Source organism: Crocuta crocuta, unplaced genomic scaffold, assembly GCF_008692635.1.
Source record: "Crocuta crocuta isolate KB4526 unplaced genomic scaffold, BGI_CrCroc_1.0 scaffold167, whole genome shotgun sequence".
NCBI classification, from domain to species: Eukaryota; Metazoa; Chordata; class Mammalia; order Carnivora; family Hyaenidae; genus Crocuta; species Crocuta crocuta.
Window position 1 is genome coordinate 11,391,761 of NW_027532406.1, and position 21,161 is coordinate 11,412,921.

General features: G+C 40.9%; 1 protein-coding gene across 1 annotated transcript in view; it reads right to left on the bottom strand.

The window, feature by feature from the left end:
• Positions 1-7,410: 7,410 nt before the first annotated feature.
• REEP3 (receptor accessory protein 3) overlaps positions 7,411-21,161 on the bottom strand; it is a 58,733-nt gene continuing 44,982 nt past the window's right edge. The window contains exons 6-7 of the mRNA XM_077778622.1: positions 12,015-12,160; positions 7,411-10,915 (exon numbers count right to left, since the gene is read on the bottom strand). Coding sequence (XP_077634748.1) covers positions 10,859-10,915; positions 12,015-12,160 — 203 coding nt within the window. The 3' untranslated portion in view covers positions 7,411-10,858. The remainder of the gene's footprint in view (positions 10,916-12,014; positions 12,161-21,161) is intronic.

A 21,161-nucleotide genomic window follows, 5' to 3' on the forward strand; every position in this document is an offset into this window, starting at 1 on the left:
AAAAACAAGAAGTAGATTTAAAAATTAAATAAAATATTTTTAAGTAGCCACTTTTTCATTTGATATGGATGCTGCCCTGATCACATTCCTCTGTGATTAGCAAAGGGAGGAGATGTGCAGAAAAGGAAAAGGCAAAGAAAGATGGTTTTTGCACATGTTATCATCACCCAGTGAAATTTTCTCAAAGACTGATCTTCTCTGGGACACCCAGAAGTCAAATCCATCTTATACAAAAGTCACATTTATGTATCATTGTCGTTTCATCTAATCTCCTCTGCTTAGACTGGAAGGTCTACCAGGGCAAGGATTTGGAGCTGTGACTTGAGGGCTGCTGGTTCAACAGGTGTAAAGACTCATCTTAAGGGGGTGAGCTCTGGAGCCCACCTATTCCAACTGCCACTGCCCACAACTTTTATCTTAGTGATACACAGAGCCTGCTCTCATTGACAGTGATAATAACAATACTGAATTATTCCTACGCATTGGGCTTTGTGTTACGCATTTGGTTTGCTCTATCTCAGTAATTCTCAAACTTCAAACCATCCCTGTGCTGTTATAGTAGTTAGATTTTACTGTACCTATAGATTTTATAACGGTGCTACTGAGCCACTCTACTGAGGTAGAGTATCCCGCCTCAGATCACAGAGGTAAGCACTGGAAGAGCTATTATTTGGACACTATACCCTGACCACTTAATGGACTATGTATTCATTTGATTGTTCTCAGTGAAGCCCGGCCATCTTTGGGGAGAGGTAACTCATCCAGTCCAAACAAGCTCGTCCGGTTTCAGCTGGTGACTAAGGTGGGGCCAGAGCCCATTCATGCACTTTGCCCTTAATGAGGAAAATTTGCCATAAATTGAAGGCCGTGAACGGAGACTATGTAATGACTGGGGCTGTCAGATGAAGAAGAACCAGCATCCTTCAGCATTTTCCTGTCGGCTGTGATTTTATTTTAGGATATTTTTCTCCTCTGTTTTTCTAAATTGTCGCAAAACATTTACGCAACGACCTGGGGCGTTGTGACACCCTTAGATGAAAATCTAAGGACAACTTGGACGCAGGACAATTTTTAAGTAAGAACACGGTCCGCCCTCACCTTGGTTAAACAAGTCAAATGGAAACGATTTGTTCAGATTAGAGGATCTTCCAAACAGCCCCGACTCCTTCCAAACCCCCTGACTGTTGCTCAGCTAGACGTCAAAAGTCCGGCGCNGCGCCAGGCAGCCTCTTCGGGGAAGCGCAGGTTTTTGAGAAAGTCTAGAGGACTCGTGTAGCCCCGCCCCCTCCGGGTCAAGAGCGGTGTGAAGGGAGCACGCCCCCGGCGGTCCCGGGAGGTGCAGGGGAGGCGGCGCGCGGCGCGCGGGAGGGGGCGCCTGCGTCGNAGCCCGCGCCCCGGGGGCGGCTCCCGAGGCCGGACCCCTGCCGTTCGGGCTGCGGGGAGGAGCTGCAGGTGCGGAACCCCGCACTGCGAGTTCTTGGGCTCCCCCTGCCCCCAGAGCATCTGGGTGCGGGGTTAGTGTTCCAGATGTGGCTCCGGGGCGGCCAGATGCGCGCTCCTCTGCCCCGGGCCTGGCGGCCGGCGGGCCGGGACCGACGTGTGGGAGGGGCCGGGAGGGCTCCCTCAGAGCNCTTCCAGCCTCGGCCTCCGAGCGGTCCCCGACGTACCGCCAAACGGAAAAAATTTCCAACCCTGCCCTGCTGCCCAGCGGCCCTCGGAGCTTCTCAAACCAGCAGGGAAAGTAGAGCAGCTTTACAGGATTCCCCAAAGAAAACCCCCATGTTTAGACCAAGCGGGCCTCGCGCTGGCCTTGGGACTCCAGGTGCGCAGCCAGCAAAGCCGCAGGTGTGGGAGAGAAGGTGCCGTCGGGCTGCATCTGGGGCTTGCCCCAAAGCACTCCTTGACCGGTTATGGATTTCAGTTTTGAAGTTGGAGGTCGTCTTCCACCTGGTACAAGCAGTTCAGGACGGGAGGAGAGCCAAGTGAACCCTGTGACTCAAACCCCTTGGAATGTGCCTGGAATAATAATGGGGACTTGAAAGGTTTTTATGGCCGAGGTAGCTGGTGGAGACGAGGCTCCTGCTCCCGCAGCTGGCGCGCGGCCGAGGGGGGCAGTATTGCCTTTTGCAGTGCGGCTGCATCTGCTCCCGGGACAAAAATAGTCAGAGCATCTGGTTTAAATCAACCAAAAAGCATTTCTGTCGGCTTAACCCACCGTCTTACGGAACCGACAGGGCAGGACAAGCCAAATATATTCCCGGTGTTCTTTTAACACTCCAGTAATTGCTAAACCCAATCAGATTTTACCACTGGTATTTCTAAGTGTCCTAACGCACAATTGTCGTTATTTTAATGTTGCAAATTAGACTTCCTTTTCTGAGGTTGTGTGTGGGCATGTGCTCAAGTATTTACATTTGCGAGCAACGTTCTGAATATGTTGCCTTTTATTTCTCTCTCTTTTAATTTATGTTGTTGAACCATGAGGCCCTAGAATAGCAAAAAAGAAAAAGTATCTGAGGCCAACATATGGGTTGTTTACACTACTAAATATATAGCCGCATTTCCCTCCCTTAACGCCCTACTCAGAATTCCAAAGGCAAGTTGGAACAAAGGAAAATGTGTCTGAGTGTAAAGAGAGTTTGTGCCAAGAATTATAGTCACAGGGTAAATAACCTTGTTTTCTCCTTCATCAGTGGCCGCTACCAAATCTCATTCTTGGAAGGTGGCCAACAGTCTGTCTGGTGGAGGGTGCTGCTAATTAGAGAGAGCCCATAAACCTCTCTGTCAAAGAGGGCATATGACCTTCCCTTCAAGTCTAAACAATAAAGCTGGCGAACTGCAGATTGTACTCCTCGCTGGCCGCCCTGCGGATTCCCTAAATAGGAACAGGATGAAGGCCAGGCTTAAGAGGTTACCATAGCTCTGCTCTCACACTTTGAGGAATTGGTCATTCCACTTCCCAGTATAACTTGTTTCAATTACCCTCTACAATCTAGAGGAGAGCAGCTTGCAGATCTCGAGCTCATTGACTAATCTAAATGAGGAAGCAATTATTACTTGTCTCAGTCTAATGTACTTTGTGACTGTCTGGTCAAATATCAACCAGATCTCATGTAACTCTGTGCTTTGCACTTTGGAAGATGCATCCTTTTAATGATAATTACTTATTCTTACCTTTCTGAAACTCCCCCCTTCCTAGTAAGGTTACAATATTAAGGGCTTTCCCCCCTCCCCGTGCTTCAGTGTGTTTTCTAATTGTAGAATGTAAGTTATTATAAGGTAAAGACCACAACCTCTCCTATACATCGGCTAATGTTAAATATTTTAAAAACTATTTTTTTTTGGCATCTTCTCAAACTATATCAAAATAGAGTATCCCTAGTCTTCCCTTCTTTACATCATTTACCGCCCCGGGAGCGCCCTGCAAGTTTTCCTTCATACAACATGTTGCAAACTATAAATAACACAGTACCACTTTCTTAGAACATATGGAAACTGTCCCCTAGCATGTATACTAACCGTACTTGCTTTCCACTTAAAAGATTGAACGAGGTTCATCCCCTATGTAAAGAGGCATTTGGCGCCTTTTTTTTTTTTTTTTTTTTTTGGTTTGTTTTATTGGTTAAAACCCAGTATGGAACAATGCACAAAAATTCTTGGAAACAGAGCACATAAAAGGGTTTACAAGGTGTGGTTTGAAGAGAGGAAGCCACAGAGCAAGTACTGGTGGGGAGAGGAAGGAAGGAAGGAAAGTACTTACTGAGAGGATACTCCTCCCGTTGAAGCTACATCCTCTCTTCAGCTTGCTTCCTGTTTGTCTTAGCCAATAATTGATAGTAAATTATTTGTCTCCCCCCACCCCTCTCCATTTGAAAAGCATCCTTTCTCTCCTTACTGAAGCTACTCCTAGGAGTGAAATCTCTTCTTAACATCAAATGACTCAAAAACTTCACTCCATTTAGTTTTCTGAGAAATAATCTGAAAATTTTGCTTTAATACAGATATGCTAAGAATCCTCTCTATGTGAACTGTTTAAATATTTTGTGATCACCAGGATAACCAAGTGTAATGGAGTTAACAAGAATCTGAAGCCACAAATATTTTGGTTGGGTCCTAGGTTGGTCAATACTGAGTCCTGGTTTCTCTATCTGCAGAACAGGGATGATACCTCTTCCCAAAATGTGAAAATAAACTGATACACAAATGTTACTTATTACAGTTGAATACAGGAGACATTATAACCCTTACAAAGTACTATTCTTCCTCTTCCAAACCAACCATGTGCTGCAACAATCCTTTTCTTTGTAAGATAAATAAAACCCAGGACTTGTAGTTTTTACATGTATCTTTATATTTCAAGGTAAATATTTTCCTTTGGAACTTAATTAAGAATACTGTGATGGTTAATATTATGTGTCAACTATGTAAGCCAGAGTATTCAGAGGCGAGTGAGTATTCAGACGTTTGGTCAACGGTTTGTCTAGATTTTACTATGAAGGTTTTTTCAGATGAGATTAATATTCAGTTTATCAGTAGACTCTGAATAAAGACTAATACTCTTCATAATGTAGGTGGCTCACATCCACTTATTTGAAGGCCTTATGAGGAATTTACTCACGGTAGACCTTGGGACTGTAACATCAACTCTTTGGTCTCCAGTAAGCCATCTGCCCTGCAGATTTTGGACTTGACAATCTCCACAATTGCATGAACCAACTCCTTAAAATAAGTCAGTCTCTCTCCCTTCCTCCCTCTTTTTCTCTACACACCCATGTACATGCACACCTGGGTGCACACGCACCTGCACACACCTGCATGTGCATGCACACACACAGACACACTCATCTATTGGTTCCATGTTTCTGGAGAACTCTAATACAGACACCTAATATTGATTCCTGCTGCCACTATGATCTGTCGTAGCACTGAAATTTAGAGTAACGAGGCCTCACATTCTGAAGCGGGGAGAAATCACCTATTATCCCATATTCTTTCTTAACACTTTGAGACAGCCTTGTGTCAAAACACATTATAATTCAGCTAATCTGGCTTCACCAACTCTCACTCCTTCCAAATTTAGCATTAAACAATGCTTGGAAGAGAAAAACTCTCCCAAGGCTGATGTGCAAGACCATTTGCTCCTGCTGAAATTCTGCCTTCAATAAACGATATGCCCGGAGTATTGCAGGTGAGAGATGATGATGGCTTAAACTAGGTTAGGAGCAGAGGGGAATTTAACAAATTCAGGATATAGGCATACCTCTTTTTATTGTGCTTCACTTTACTGAGATGTGTATGTTACATTTTTTACAAACTAAAGGTGGTGGTAACCCTGCATTGAGCAAGTCTATCAGCACCATTTTTCCAACAGCATTTGCTCACTTTGTTGGGTTTTTGTGTTACCTTTCCTGTAATATGTCAAGCTCTTCCACTGCTATTACATTTGGTATGGAGGTCTATGATGAGTGATTAATGACTAGCATTTTAAAGCAATATTTTAAAATTAAAGGACGTACATTGTCTTTTGACATAATGCTATTGCACATTTAATGGACTACAGTAAAATGTAAACCTAATCTCTGTGTACATCGGGAAACCAAAACCTTTATTGCTTTGCTTTATTGTGATACATGCTTTATTGCAGTGGTCTAGAAACAAACTGGCAATTTCCCCACGGTATGCCTGTATATTTTGGATAGAATCAAAAGGGTTTACTGATGTACTGGATGTAAGAGGTAAGGAAAAGAAAGGAATCAGGGATTAAAAACAAAACAAATAAGCAAACAACAAAAAAACTGCTATGAGAGAAACCAAAAAAATTATTTGATAACCTAGAAGAAATCCTAGCATAAATCATACTCAAATAATCCAAATATTTGGTAATAATGAATTTGGTATTTTGAAAAGCAGGAATTATTTCCCTTAAATTGTTACATTATCCTACTTGGATGTAGGCATTGTTTCTTTTTTAAATATTTATTTTGAGAGCGCACACAAGGGGTGAGGGGGTGGGTGAGAAGGTGTGTGTGGGGGGTGATGGGCAGAGAGAGAGGTTACGAGTCCCAAGCATGCTCCGTGCTCACAGTGGCGCTTGATCCCCTGCCCAACTGTGAGATCATGACCAGAGCCCAAACCTAGAGCTGGACACTTAACCAGCTGGGCCGCCCAGGTGCTCCATGAATATAGGCGGTGAGGAGCTACTCAAGGAGTGTTTCTGAATGAAGAAAAAAAAATGATGCTAATTTGACTTGCACATAATGCCAAAATGCCATGCTTTCCTTTTTCTCCCTCTTTCTCTTTAATCTGGGATTGACAGATAAACTAAGGCTAAACTTGGTGATTTTCCTGCTTCTGCTGAGCAGGTCTTTTGGTATCTTATACTGACAATTACCAATCTTGTGCTTTAAAATATCAGTACAGGGGCACCTGGGTGGCTCAGTTGGTTAAGGGTTGACTCTTGGTTTCAGTTTAGGTCATGATCTCAAGATTCCTGAGTTTGAGTCCCATGTCGAGTTCTGTGCTGACAGCATAGAGCCTGCTTGGAATTCTCTCTCTCCCTCTCTCTCCTCTCTCTGCCCCTTCCCCACTAGGTGCACTCTCTCTCTCACAAAATAAATAAAAAATAAAATTTCAGTTTAAAGCATTATCTTGTTATTAAAGCAAAACCAGACCATAAGGAGAGTGTTTCAAGGCTAGAAATTGATGGGCAGGTAAAAGGGAGGAGTTTTCCAGGGAACAATCAATCAGTCTCTGACATGATTTTTATTCCATGAATCTCTTTCTCAAGAACAGTGAACCATTTAAAGGGAGAATAAAATGGGAAAAATGCCATGGTTCATATGTTCATTGTGTTCTTTTGAATTTTTATTTAAATTTCTAATTTCTTTGGATCATCACAAGGATGTACCTCCTAATAAAGATGAAAACATAACTCCATTTGGAAATACTTTAACACATTATATATCATAATGAAGTAACACAAAGAAACTTTTTTAAACATGGGATTTCTCTGACGCTTAAATGTGCGGCAGACAGACGTCTGACTAAAACAGATGGAACTTCAGAACATTTTCAGGATACATAAAACTGAATTCTGTGTTATATTTTATGTCTGAGGCAGCTAACCAATACAAATTGATGGCTAGGGTTTCTGTACTTTTTTTTTTAATCTTCCCATTCCAACATCGAATTTAACAATTTAGTGTTTCTTTTGTAATCCTGTGACTGTTCCAGTTATGTATATGATTTTTAATAATTTGTTCTGTGATTTGGAATCTTCAGTGTGTGCATGTCATCTATTATATAATATATATCCACATACATATTATATACATACTCAATAATAAATCATACAAATTTATGGAACCCAACATAGGTATTCTCACACACACACACACACACAAATACAAGTTGTCACTAATAAAATGAGTTTATTTTATATTAAAGTTTTCAAAAAATACATCTGTAAAATTACCCCATATTAGGCCTAAAGATAGCCTTTACAAAGAGTTTAAAAAGTTACAAAACTGCTTTCTCTTAACTATTAAAGTACACAGATTTAAGAGGTGTTAGAGGTGAAAATATTAATTCATGGTCAATTTTTAAAAAGTTAAAATACAATAAATCTGTAGGACACTACCAGTAGATAAAGTCTTAAACATTTAGAGGAAAAAGCCATATTTTTCCTTCAGGAAGTTTTACTCAGTAAAACTTAGTAAACTTAAGTAAACATAAATGATGTTTACTAAGAAATATACACTGCCTACACGATAACAATGATCGCCTCAAAATTACCTAATTGCTTTGCCAATGAATCAGCCTATACAGGATAACATGTAGGAAATTGCTTGTCAATACATATTAACTCCTTAATTTTCCTGATAAGAGAAAATCAAAATAAAAAATTTAGTCCCTTCCAATTAAACATACACATTACTAATATTTCAGGTAGGTAACATTGGATTATTTTTAACAAAAGTTCAAGTATTATAGAAGCTCAAACTGTGTTATTTCAAAAAAAGAAATGAAAGAAAATGTATTTATTTAACCAGTGTTTTACAGAAATTTGGAATATTTACATATTTTATAACACTGTAGAAATCTTTGGTGGTGACATATGGATTTAGTTCCCTGAAAACACTTTAATAATTTTGTTCCATCAATCTGTGTAGTCAAGTATTTATAATTAGCAATGCTGACATTTACCACTTTCTAGCCAAATCCATATACATATATGGACTAGCGAATTGTGTGGAGGGAATCTTGTGCAGGACGTAGATGGGTTTACATAATTAATTACTTAGCAATAAGACATACTTCTGGCTTGATTTTTTATCCCAGAAAAAGCATGGTAAGCTGAAGAATAGATCAATTGTCACTTCCAAAACCTCTGGAAATAGTTAATATTAATGTACACGTTGAAGGAATATGTAATAAACACCTGCTACAATTTATGTATAAACAGCTTCAAACAGCTTCTTCAACAGCTACCAAAACAGCGCCCTAAATAGGCTTGTGCAGCGTCTGATGCCCATTAACCAAATGGTGGTGGTAGGAAAGCAAGGCACTGTGGTCTAGAGATAGATTTCCCTCTTTTAAAAGCAGTAGACTCAAAAGCAGAGAAACAAAAAATGGCCTGCTCCACCTTAAAAGAGGCTAAGATTTGTGAGCTTATCATATAATGTTCAAAGGAAAGGGCATGCTAAAACACACACAAGAGAAAAGCAGCAAGATCTCAGAAATGTAAGAAAAGGAGAGAAAGGAAATGAAAGAAAAGCAAAATGACATCCACTGCATATAACAATGTAACAGGAGAAACAGACCAGACGGAGCACTGTGTGGAGAAAGAGATTTAAAACGGACATGCATTATTACCTCTGTGACTGGTGTCTTTGATTAAACGTTTCGTTTGTAGGAGTGTAAGAGGGATAAATAATTCGTCTGATTTAGAGCAGTATTTATGAGTTTACTACAATTACAGAATAGGTTCATACTCAGATTAGTCTTGGAAAACATAAAATGGCGCAGAGCAGCCCCAGAGGTAATGTTTTTATACAAAGTCACTTATATGACTTTTGTCAGGCAACTTGAGATGACACTGCCTTTGGGTAGGAAAGACAAACATGGTGTAGCATTTACACTGATAAATCTAGGACTAGGCAATGTAAATAAAAACTCTCTTCCAAGAGTTTATAATCAGGATTCCTAGGAATCTTGAACACAAATGAAAGTCTTTTTAGAAAACAAAAAGGCTAAAAACTAGTCACGGTAAAGTAGATGAGGATAGTCATTGAATTAAGCTTTCAGAGAAAAGAAGTTGAGGGAAGTTTTTCTTGGTGTTCTATATCAGGAATGTGAGAGAGTCTAGAAAATGTTTTAAGAGAATGTATCAAGGAAAATGTATGAATTAAACTAAGTTACTCCTAAGTAAACATTCTGTCCTCTGCCAACACTCTGAGGAGGTCCTGAATATACACTGCCAGCTGGCTTCGTTTCTTAAAAGGTAGAAAGGTCAAAGATCTCACAAATCTCGCTCATTGTTTTCTTTTTTGGAGAAACAGAACAGTCACGTAAATTATCTGAGCGGTTATAACTGTACCAGTTTGATGAGTGATCACTAAAACCACCACCAGAAACAGACTTAATGCATAGTTATCACTGCAACCTAAAAAGTCTCCACATTTTGGAACTCAAAATCTCTTGGATTAAAACATATTTTTCTAATATCTAGTCTAATAGGTTACCTATTACCTATTAGGTAAGATTAACATCTGCATTTTGCACTGGTGCCTATCTTCAGGAAATGATCTCAGCCAGAAAGACGAGTGATTTAAATGTAGTCAATGCAGATTTATAAATCAGCAGCACAGAGCAGGCCAACCTTGTGAATGAACTGATGGCTGGATAATTTCGTGACCCTGTTTCATAAAAGCTATGACTTCTAAACGCTGAAAATGTCACCAGTGTTAACAAAAACATGCTAAGTTTGACTACCAAAGTAAGGCTAAATATGGAAAACTGGCTTACATTTAAGACAGCTTCTTACCTATAGAGGAGAGAATTAAAAATAGTTAAAGGTGAACAATTAGGTATAGTTTCATATTCTTACAACCTAACAAATTTAACAAATGAAACCCACAGGAAAAGAGATGATGAAATTCAAGGCATAAATGTGACACGTCAGGATATGACAAGTAACAATAAAGTGTCAAAAAAGCTTAAAATAAACGTACAGTCGTCAATAAGTAAACAGTTTTCAAGTGTGCAAAACTAGTCAGGAATAAAAGTGCTATGTGGAGACCTGGCTTTCAAATATTTGTTTCAAAAATGATCAGCTGATGGTGGAAAAACCAGCAAGTATTTAAAAAGTAAAAATTTGAAGAATACATAAAACACACTGTATCTTACATTATGCCCTGTCCTATCACTGCTGGATGAGAGGCCTATTAATTAGTATCCTCATGTGAGAGACATAATATAAACGGAGGTAAACACAATACAATACCACAAAGGCTGATGTATCTTAAACCATAAAAAGACTCCTTTCAAGTATACTGTGGGTTTGTGTTTTATCTTAATGTCCCAGGTACTCAATGTTGTTGAGGAATTTGAAAACAGGTAACACAAGTTTCTATTATTTCTGAGATACATATGTATATATATATATATAAAACTTTGCATAACTACCAGGAGTAGTCAGAATATGAATGTAATGGTTAAAGAAATAAAAGCTACTTAAATTGATGAAAATAAACCCTACCACCGCCACAATTTTAAGTATTATTTTAATGTGTAAATCCTGAATAGTGTTAGAAGAAAAGTTGATGGATTAGTCTTGGGATTCTTGAAGTGCAGGTGACTAAAAATACACCTGTGGTCTCTTCTTCACTTTGTATTTTAGTGACCCATATCGCACCTGAAGAGAGAAATGTGTCATTATTACAAATTAGATAATTACTTTTGAACTTAGAGAAACTTTAATAGCTTATGATCATAGTAATATTTTTTTAAACTTTTCTAATATAAAGAATCAACTATCCTATAAGTGTGTATTCAAAAGACATGGCTACTTATGTAACATGATAAAAACATTAACTGTTCTTATTTGTGCTTTGCCTGATGGGTCAATGAACATTGCTCACAATGATCTGAAGCCATTCACTGGAATCCTCCTTTCCAGGCACAAAAACAGTAATCATTATGGATAAACTTCTAGTTAATCCTCATGCTGGGTTGGTTAAAAGAAAACTACGCAGTTATTTTTGTCAGTTGCTTTCTTTACTTAGGCATAGGGCTGGCACTCGGTGCTCATGACAACCATATGATTTGCTATATAAGAATACCATCTTCTGCATACAGAGGAAGACTAGGAATTCATAATTTTGTAAATTTCCAGAGATCCTAATATATCCGATCTGAATAAAGAATTTTTTTAATTAAAAAAATGTTTTTAAGTTTTTAATTTATTTATGTTAAGACAGAGAGAGAAAGAGAGCAGGAGCAGGGGAGGGGCAGAGAGACAGGGAGACAGACTCCCAAGCAGGCTCCGCACTGTCAGCGCAGACCCGGAAACGGGGCATGAACTCCCCACGGTGAGATCATGACCTGAGCCGAAATCAAGAGTCTGACGCTTAACCTACTGAGCCACCCAGGCGCCCCCTGAATAAAGAATTTTTTAAAAAGTTTATTTATTTTGAGGGAGAGAGAGAACGGGGGAGGGGCAGAGAGCGAGAGGGAGAGAGAACGAATTCCAAGCAGGCTCCACACTGCCAGCGCAGAGCCTAACTTGGGGTTCGAACTCATAAACTGTGAGATCATGACCTGAGCTGAAACCAAGAGCCACATGCTTAACCTACTGAGCCACCCAGGCGCCCCCTGAATAAAGAATTTTAAATGTAACTGTTGGTCCACCACTGCGTTCCTTCATTTATGGATCGCTAATATCCTGAGAGATAATGCAGCTGGGAAACCCTTTAACACCAATCATTAGGCAATCACCTCTGTACTTTACCAACCTCTTTGCGGCCTTTCACGGTTTTCACGGATTTCATGCTTTGCGATCTTCGAAGGCCTTTGTGCGTTAACATCTCATCATCTGAATATGGCCCTTCGGCTTCTTCATCTGTTTTCTCATCTCCATCTTTCAGTGGAATTCCATAACCTAAACGGGTCAAAATCAGCGTGTTTCGGTGAGAGGACACTGCTCCATCCCAGAGCACTTCTGTGCATGGTCTGCATTCGCCCCCTTTACTCTTCTAACTTTCTCCTCTGGAATGCGCTCCCGGCCCTTTATCATTAATCACTGCCCTGTGCACTAGTCTAGATGAGACTCATAACTCATTTCTTCCCCTGACTATTCCTACTTTTACTATGCATTTTTCAGAATAACTCTTAAGAATTGGTTTTTGAGGAGGTAACGCTTCGTTCAAAACTCAAAGACTATAAGCGGATCTCTTCCTTGCCCTTTCTCCTTTTCTTGAACTCTAAACAATCTAAGCAATTTTGGATTTTATTAAGTTTCCTCCCACCATGTGTCAAAACTTTTGTAAAGACTGGGAAAGGGAGGGTGAATTTAAGGAGTCAAATAAGACCCAAAGGGGCTGGCACTTTGGGCAAGATAAGTTCAGTGGGGGCAGGTGGTGGAGATGTTAAAGCCACACTGTTGCAGCTGCGGAGATAAGCCAGCCAGGCAGGCTAGGCAATCACAAACCCCACAGGCTATGGTGACAGATGTTAGTCAAAGAAAACAGCCAGCATCAGGAAGGTCAGTAAGAGATCCTGTGGGTGTGCTAACAGGCTGCTGTGTGTTGCGACAAAAGAAGGATCATTGGCCAACATGCAAACTTGCAGGTAGTCAGGCTGGTTATTGTCAGGAAGTCTGCCAGCATCCTGACGCCCAAGATTCAGGGACAGGAACACTCCACTTCCTGAAGCAATGGTTATCAAGCTTAGTGGAGTTTATTAATAAATGCTTATTAGCACATACTGAGTCCCCTTGGGAACTTACTAATACAAAGTTTGCTGGGCCTGGGGTGGGGCTGAGAATCTGCATTTCTAACAAGTTCCTAGGTGATGCTTATCCTAGGGTCCAGGGCTCCAACAATTTGAGATGCATTGCTTGTATGGAGCAAGAGAGGGGCCCAAGTCTACAGCAACGAAGAGTGCTAGTTAAGTTATAAAGACAAGGGTGAGGTTACAAGCTCCATCAAGTTACAAATTCTCCTTTAATAAAGATAAGGAGCATCAGTACCTAAATCTTCAGGTGAGAAAAAAGGAGATTTTCCAGGCTCAGGAGGGAGCAGTGGATGGACTTCTTGCATGTGAAGAAAAAGATCTGCTCTCCCAGGCCATGAATAACTTGAGACTCACTGAGCAAACCATAAAGAGTTGTTAATAAGCTTTTCGTCTCTTAATAAGAGACATACCTTTAATTGTAGATTATGCAAGCACAGTTTTATGCTGCCAGACTACTAGGCTAAAAATTAGGAAGGATTTGGGGGTAGAATCGGTCATGATTTAGGCCAAGATCCATTGTCTGCCCCCACCCGACAGTCCAAGGAACTGTATTCTAGGTAGAAGAGAGAGAGAGAGAGAGCACTTGCCCACAGCAGGGCGGGGGTAGGGAGTTCATGACTGCTTAGAAGAGCTGCAAGCAGGCCAGTGTGGCCAGGGGAGGGCAAGGGTCAGTGGTCCTGGGAAGACGCTCCTGAGAGAATAATAAAATGAACATATAAAAACATATAGAAACAAAGGAGAAACCTAAACATGAAACCATTACATATATCTTAGAAGTGTGCTTTTACATGATTTTAAATTTCATTAAAAAAATTTTTTTTTGACTCTTTATTTTTGAGGGAGAGAGAGAGAGATTGCAAGTTGGGGAGGGGTAGAGAGGGAGAGAGAGGGAGACACAGAATTTGAAGAAGGCTCCAGGTTATGAGCTGTCAGCAAAGTTGGATGTGGGGTTCGAACTCATGAAGTACAAGATCATGACCTGAGCCAATGTTGGATGCTTAACCGACTAAGCCACCGAGGCACACCTTAAATTTCATTTTTAAAAATTTTGTCCATTTTTAGTTAAAAACTGTATTATTTTTGTATCTGGGGAAAGTAAACCAGAAAAAAATTGTTTTTAAGTTGTCACTTCTAGATTTTTCTTTTTTAAAAAATTTATTTCTGAGAGAGAGAGAGAGAGGCAGTGTGAACAGGGGAGGGTCAGAGACAGAGGGAGACACAGAATCCAAAGTAGGCTCCAGGCTCTGAGCTGGCAGTCAGCACAGAGCCCGATGCGGAGCTCGAACCCACAAACCGTGAGATCATGACCTGAACGGAAGTCGGACGCTCAACCGACTGAGCCGCCCAGGTGCCCCACTTCTAGATTTTTCTAAATTGCTGTTGCTTTCACAATATTCCTGAACCCAATAAAACCCAATAAGGTAAAGCACCGAATGAAGAATCAAGGAGAGAGTCAGAAAAGAAGCAACTGTGACCAGAAAGTTCTCTAAGGTCGTGGATGAAGCATAAGACTACAGATCAACAAACATGTTTGGGCTATTTTTTTTTTTTTATATTTTTATTTATCTCTAGGAGAGAGAGAGAGAGAGACAGCGTGAGTAGGGGAAGGTCAGAGAGAGAGGAAGACACAGAATCTGAAACAGGCTCCAGGCTCCGAGCTGGCAGTCAGCACAGAGCCCGATGCGGCTTTCGAACCCACGAACCACGAGATCATGACCTAAGCGAAAGTCGGACGCTTAACCGACTAAGCCATCCAGGCGCCCCATGTTTGGGCTATTTTAACTGCCCCTCATTTTATGAATATGATTAGGAATTGGAACCTTATTCAAAAGATGATTATATATATATGTATGTTATTCTTTCTTTGTTTCCTAATTTTAGGTAACACATCTTAACTAGCTTTCTAATTATGATTTCAGAGAAGGTGATGGATTGATTCATTATTTCACAAATACACAAAAATTATGTGTTTGGCAGAATTTATGGGGATATTATGGGGAAACAATGATGAAAAAGACACAACTGTCCTCTTTTACCCTAAGAAGCTTACAGTCCAAAAAGGGAAACAGACTTTAATGGGCATGACTATAATATAGTCTATAATAGATGCTGTAAACTGAAGATAAGGATGGGGTTGGGTGCTATGGGAGCCTACGGTAAGAATTAACTCAGCCTGGGGGTGGGGGAAAGTAGGCTGTGAGAGAGGACTTCTTGTAGGAGGTGGTGGCTAACTTATGGAAGGCTCATGATTCAATATGGCCAGCACATGAGGAAGTGGGAGAACGAGGCAGGGGAGTGAATACACCACATGCTACTGAGTCTGGACTTCATCAGAGAGCAATGTGGGGGGCCACTGAGGCATTTTAAGCAGAAGGGTGACATGATTCCATCTGGGATCTTTCATAGATTCCTTTTGCACTTTGGGGAATGAAGTGGATGACACTGGACACAGGGACATTATTGCAGAATGGCAGGTCAGAAATGACGGGGTCCAAGGAGCAAAGACAGAGACGGGCCAAATATGGGATCTACTAGGAGATGAAATTGACAAGTTTAACTTAGCAATTTATTAAACCAAACTATGCATCAAAAAGCGAGGAGTCAAGTCAAATATCTTCACTAGAATATGCATTTTTCTATTCCACTTGAAACCTGGAAATGAGTATGTATGAACATTCTGCTGTGAGTGCTGGAAATAGTGTTAAAGTTGTCCAAGGATTTAAAAGTGTTTGGAGTAGGAGGGAGACCAGAGACTATGAGGGAAGCCCAGATCTGGGTGTCCTATCACAGCAGGCACTCAGCGAGTTGGCTGAGTGGTTTACGGGTCTGCCAAGCCTGGGGGAAGTGAAACCGGAGGGGCACAGCTGGGGCCACACAAAGGGATGCTAAGGTTGGTTGGTTTATATTATTGATCTACACTGGATGGAGCCATTCCACGCACATTCCTGAGAAGCAGTAACTGGGGAACCAGTACAGAGGAGCCTGTCTAGCCAGCTTCAGCCCAGAGCTCTGTTCCCATTTTAGGAAACCAGCAGATGCTTTTGCAAACTGACCTGGTATTCACAGCTCATATATCTTACAGTTGGTATATTTTAAGTTTTCCCATCTTATAATAATAATAGCCAATATTAATGCAGTACTTAGCAATCCACTGCTTTAAGCAGCTTCTAGATATTAATATAAGTGTAGAATCACAGAAAGTTTGACCTGGAAGGTACTCTGGACCTGTTAGAGGACATGAGTACTTAACTGCCTATTAGCTGTGAGAGCTAGAGTCCATCTTGCCTCTCTCCAGGTCTTTCTTTTCTTTTTTTTTAATGTTATTTTTTATTTTTTGAGAAAAAGAGAGAGTGAGCAAGCAGGGGAGGGGCAGAGACAGAGGGAGAGAAAGAATCCAAAGCAGGGTCTGTGTTGCCAGTGCAGAGCCCGAAGTGGAGCTTGAGCCCACAAACCGTGAGACCATGACCTGAGGTGAAGTTGGACGCTTAACAAACTGAGCCACTCAGGCGCCTCAGGTCTTTGTTTTCTTAAATGGTAGTGAGACAGATTAGAGATGATGGATAGGTTTCTATCCAACTTTGACCAGTTGAACTGTTGGGGGCATTATGTTGAGGGGGACTGTGATCCAGTGTCAGAAAGTGCCACAGTCCTCAGCAACATCTGCTACCATGGGCACGGCAGCAGGGAGCAGGCATGTCACCCATCTGCCATCTTTGACTAAAGCATCTCTAAGGTTGCTACCTGTTCAAATCATTTGAATTCACAGCTCCAGCCCAACTATCTCCCTAGGTGTAGCCTTTTTATAAAATAAAAAGAGAAAGAGTAAGAATTAGCTTAGGAACCCTGGATACCTCATTTATGCCACTGACTATGTCAAGGCCTATCTTGACAGGTAATTTAATCTCCTTATGTCTCAGTTTAATCATCTAAAAAATAAGTATAAAATAATCTGTATAGTCATCTTAAGGATTAAATAAATATGTAAAGCACTTAAAACAAAGCAAAAAATATGTGCTTTATTTAAGAATTTTTAAAATGTTTTATTTATTTATTTAATGTTTTTTTTTTTAGTGTTTTATTTATTTATTTACTTATTACGAGCAGGGGAGGGTCAGCACGAGCACGGGAGACACAGAATACGAAACAGGCTCCGGGCTCTGAGCAAGCTGTCAGCACAGAGCCCGAGGCGGGGCTCGAAACCACAAACCGTGAGATCATGACCTAAGCCAAAATGGGACGCTTAACCGACTGAGCCACCCAGGTGGCCCCCGTGCTTTATTTCTTTATGTGCTGGTATTGAAACTGAGTATTGAGCCACATTTAACGCAGATGGGAGCAGCAGTTTCTTTGCAGAGAAAACATTCCCACTTATCACAATGTGGTGTTCTTTCAAGGGATGTGAACATCATGTTCAAGGAGTCCGTTTTCTTACAGAAATGCATCTGGGGGGAGCTCTTTCTGCCATGGTGACAACATGCAGATTTGAACAGCTTCATCAAAGCAGGACTTTTCTTGACCAGCCCATCTCAAAGCACTCAGAGCAGGCCACGATGAGTTTTCAAAATGGACCCACTTTTCTAGATAATTTGAGTTTGCTTGTGTGAACAAGCAAAGCAGCTGGGGTAAATGTATTAATTAGATGAACCAGTAAACAGACTTTGCATAGTGAATGTAATTACCACACTGAAAAACATATTTTTTTCCTTGGGAAATTATGGAAGTAAATGAAATAAAAAATAATTCATGACCTAAAATAATGAGTAACCAAATTACTTTTCAAAAGGAAGATTACGGTTCTTTCTGATTTTGAAAATAGGTTGATTAAAAAAAAAAATCACTGAAGTCCCATACTCAGAACTGAACACTGTTAACATTTTAGCAATACCCTTCCAGACTCTTCCCTAAGTATACACATTTGAAAAATAACTTACATATATTAATTCATTTCATCTCTTTATTGCGTCTCTGCAGTGTAGGATTGTAACACACAGATTGTTTTGTTATTATTTCCCCACAATCTGGGTATGTTTTTATGTCAGTAAGTAGAGAATGACATTATCAGTTTTCATGGCTAATGAACCATGCTTTTGCTTAACCATTTCTCTTAGGCATTTAGTTTATTCCAATATTTTGTTACTATATACAAAAAGATGAACGTTCTTGTAACTACATCTTTGAACACTTGTCTAATTATTTCTTTAAGACCTAGTCTTAGAAGTTTCTTGCTCAGAGGGAATGCATTTTGAAAATTATTGCCAGATTGTCATCAAAAAGGATTATTCCACTTTAAACTCATAAAAAGTATATGAAAATGTTTTTTTCCCAACATGCTTGCTGTGGTGATTTTAAAACATGTCCACAAATTCTGACACCTTTCTCCTCCTCTCTTAAATCTTTTTTACTTTTTTATTTTTATTTTTTTTAGGTAACCTCTGTGCCCAATGCGGGGCTTGAGCTCACGACTATGAGATCAAGCGTTACATGCTCCACCAACTAAGCCAGCCAGAAGCCCCTCCTCCCCCCTTAGGTACCGGTCTCAACAAGCTGCCATAAGGAGGAAGTGAGGCTGCATGACTTTTCCATTTGTCTTGGAAAACCTCTTGGAAAAGCTCTGGGAGCTTTCAGCGGCCAGGTAAGAAGCCCCAGAACTCTTAGGGGCCACGTAGAGACACCTAGAGAAGGAGAGGCCAGAGACACCCCAACGGTTTTAACCATCACCTCTTTGACTCTTCACAGCTAAAACAGCAGACGTGTGAAGAAGCTTTTGAGATTCTGACTCCAGTCCCAGATGCTGTGTGCAGCTGGTCGAACACCTTGGGCAAGATCTGCCTTCCTGAGCCCAGTCAACCCCAGATTCATGAGCAAACAAAAAGAATGATGGTGACTTTTCAGGCCACTGTTTGTAGTTCGTTACACAGAAAGAGAGAACTAGAATAGTTACCAACACAGAGCACTGATGATTAAAAAGTATTTTTGCGGGGCGCCTGGGTGGCTTAGTCGGTTGAGCGTCTGACTTTTGCTTAGGTCATGATCTCACGGTTTGTGGGTTTGAGCCCCGTGTCGGGCTCTGTGCTGACTGCCAGCTCAGAGCCTGGAGGCTGTTTCAGAGTCTGTGGCTCCCTCTCTCTCTGACCCTCCCCTGCTCACGCTGTCTCTCTCTCTCTCCTAGAAATAAATAAAACATTAAAAAAAATAAAAAAATAAAAATAAATAAAAAAATAAAAGAAAAAAAAGAAGTAGGGGCACCTTGGTGGCTCAGTCAGTTAAGTGTCTGACTTTGACTCAGACCTTCTTGCGGTTGGGGAGTTTGAGCCTCACACTGGGCTCTGTGCTGGCAGGCTCCGGCAGGTCAGAGCCTGGAGCCTGCTTTGAATTCTGTGTCTCCCTCTCTCTCATTGCCCCCTCCCCCATCCCNTTCTAGTTTTGATGTCATGCTTAAGAAGTCCGGTTTAAATATATACTCAGGAATTTCCTACTATATTATAGCTTAGTATCTTATGTTTAAGCATTAATCTTTTAAGTAGTTTGATAAAAGGTTTGAGGTGGAGGAATAACTTCATTCCCTACCCCATCTTCTTTCCTTCCTTCCTTCTTTCCTTCCTTCTTTCCTTCTTTCTTTCCTTCCTTCCTTCCTTCCTTCCTTCCAGAGAGGGACAGCGTGAGCAGGGGAGGGTCAGAGAGAGAGGGAGTCACAGACTCTGAAACAGGCTCCAGGCTCTGAGCTGGCAGTCAACACAGAGCCCGACGCAGGGCTCAGACCCACGAACCGCGAGATCATGACTTAAGCGAAAGTCGAAAGTCGGACACTTAACCGACTAAGCCACCCAGGCGCCCCTCCCTACCCCATCTTCTAAGTCTAGCAGTCATCCTGACACTTCCCACACCTGCCTGAAAGGACACCATTCTCATCCGATAAATTTCCATGTATATCGTGGAATTGTGTTTATATAGACTGTCTATTATTATCTCCTATTCAACTATTCCTGTCCCAGAATCTATCACTTTTTAAAAATAATTTTTTTAATGTTTTATTTATTTCTGAGAGAGAGAAACAGCATGAGCAGGGGAAGGTCAAAGAGAGTGGGAGACACAGAATCTGAAACAGGCTCCAGGCTCTGAGCTGGCACAGAGCCCAATGCGGGGGTCGAACCCACGAACCCTGAGATCATGACCTAAGCTGAAGTCGGACACTCAACAGACTGAGCCACCCAGGCACCCCACCTTATCACTTTTTAAAGAAAAACTTTTTTTTCAAAAATTTTAAATGTGTTTATTGATTTTTGAGACAGAGACAGAGTGTGAGTGGAGAAGGGGCAGAGAGAGACAGAATCTGAAGTAGGCTCCAGTCTCTGAGCTGTCAGCACACAGAGACAGTATGAGCAGGGGAGGGGCAAAGAGAGAAGGAGATACAGAATCCAGAGCAGGCTTCAGGTTCCAAACTGTTAGCACAGAGCCCAGTAAGGGCTTGAACCCACCAACTGTGAGATCAACACCTGAGTTGAAGTCAGGTGCTTAATTGACTGAACTGCCCAGAAGCCCACTAAAAAAATTATTTTTAAGAGAGAATATTTTTGTCAAATTTCTTCCTTAGGGAAGAAGGGCTCAAAGTATGCACCATTCTGTAGGAAACTTAAGACTTGGGCAAAGTAATGAATATTGAAATTTTAATTATAACTGACAAGTCCCTTTCTTGTATTGCTACTACTACTTATTTCATATGTCTCTAACCTTAAGTTATTTTAATCTCATGGCTTAAAATTTAATAGAAGACCTAAATAGCACCTTACTATCTTATAATATTTTAGCTGCATTATTTTTTTGAAAGATACATTTTATATTTTATTTTTTTACAAATAGTTTATTGTCAATTTGGTTTCCATATAACACCCAGTGCTCATCCCCACAAGTACCCTCCTCCATGCCCATCTCCCTCCCCCCCCATCTGTCCTCAGTTTGTTCTCAGCATTCAAGAGTCTCTCATGGTTTGCCTCTCTCCCTCTCCCCCACTATTTCCCCCCCTTCTTCTCCCCCACGGTCCTCCGTTAAGTTCCTCCTAATCCTCCTATACGTGCAATCATATGGTATTTGTCCTTTCTGCTTGACTTATTTTGCTCAGCATAACACCCTCAAATTCCATCCATGCTGCT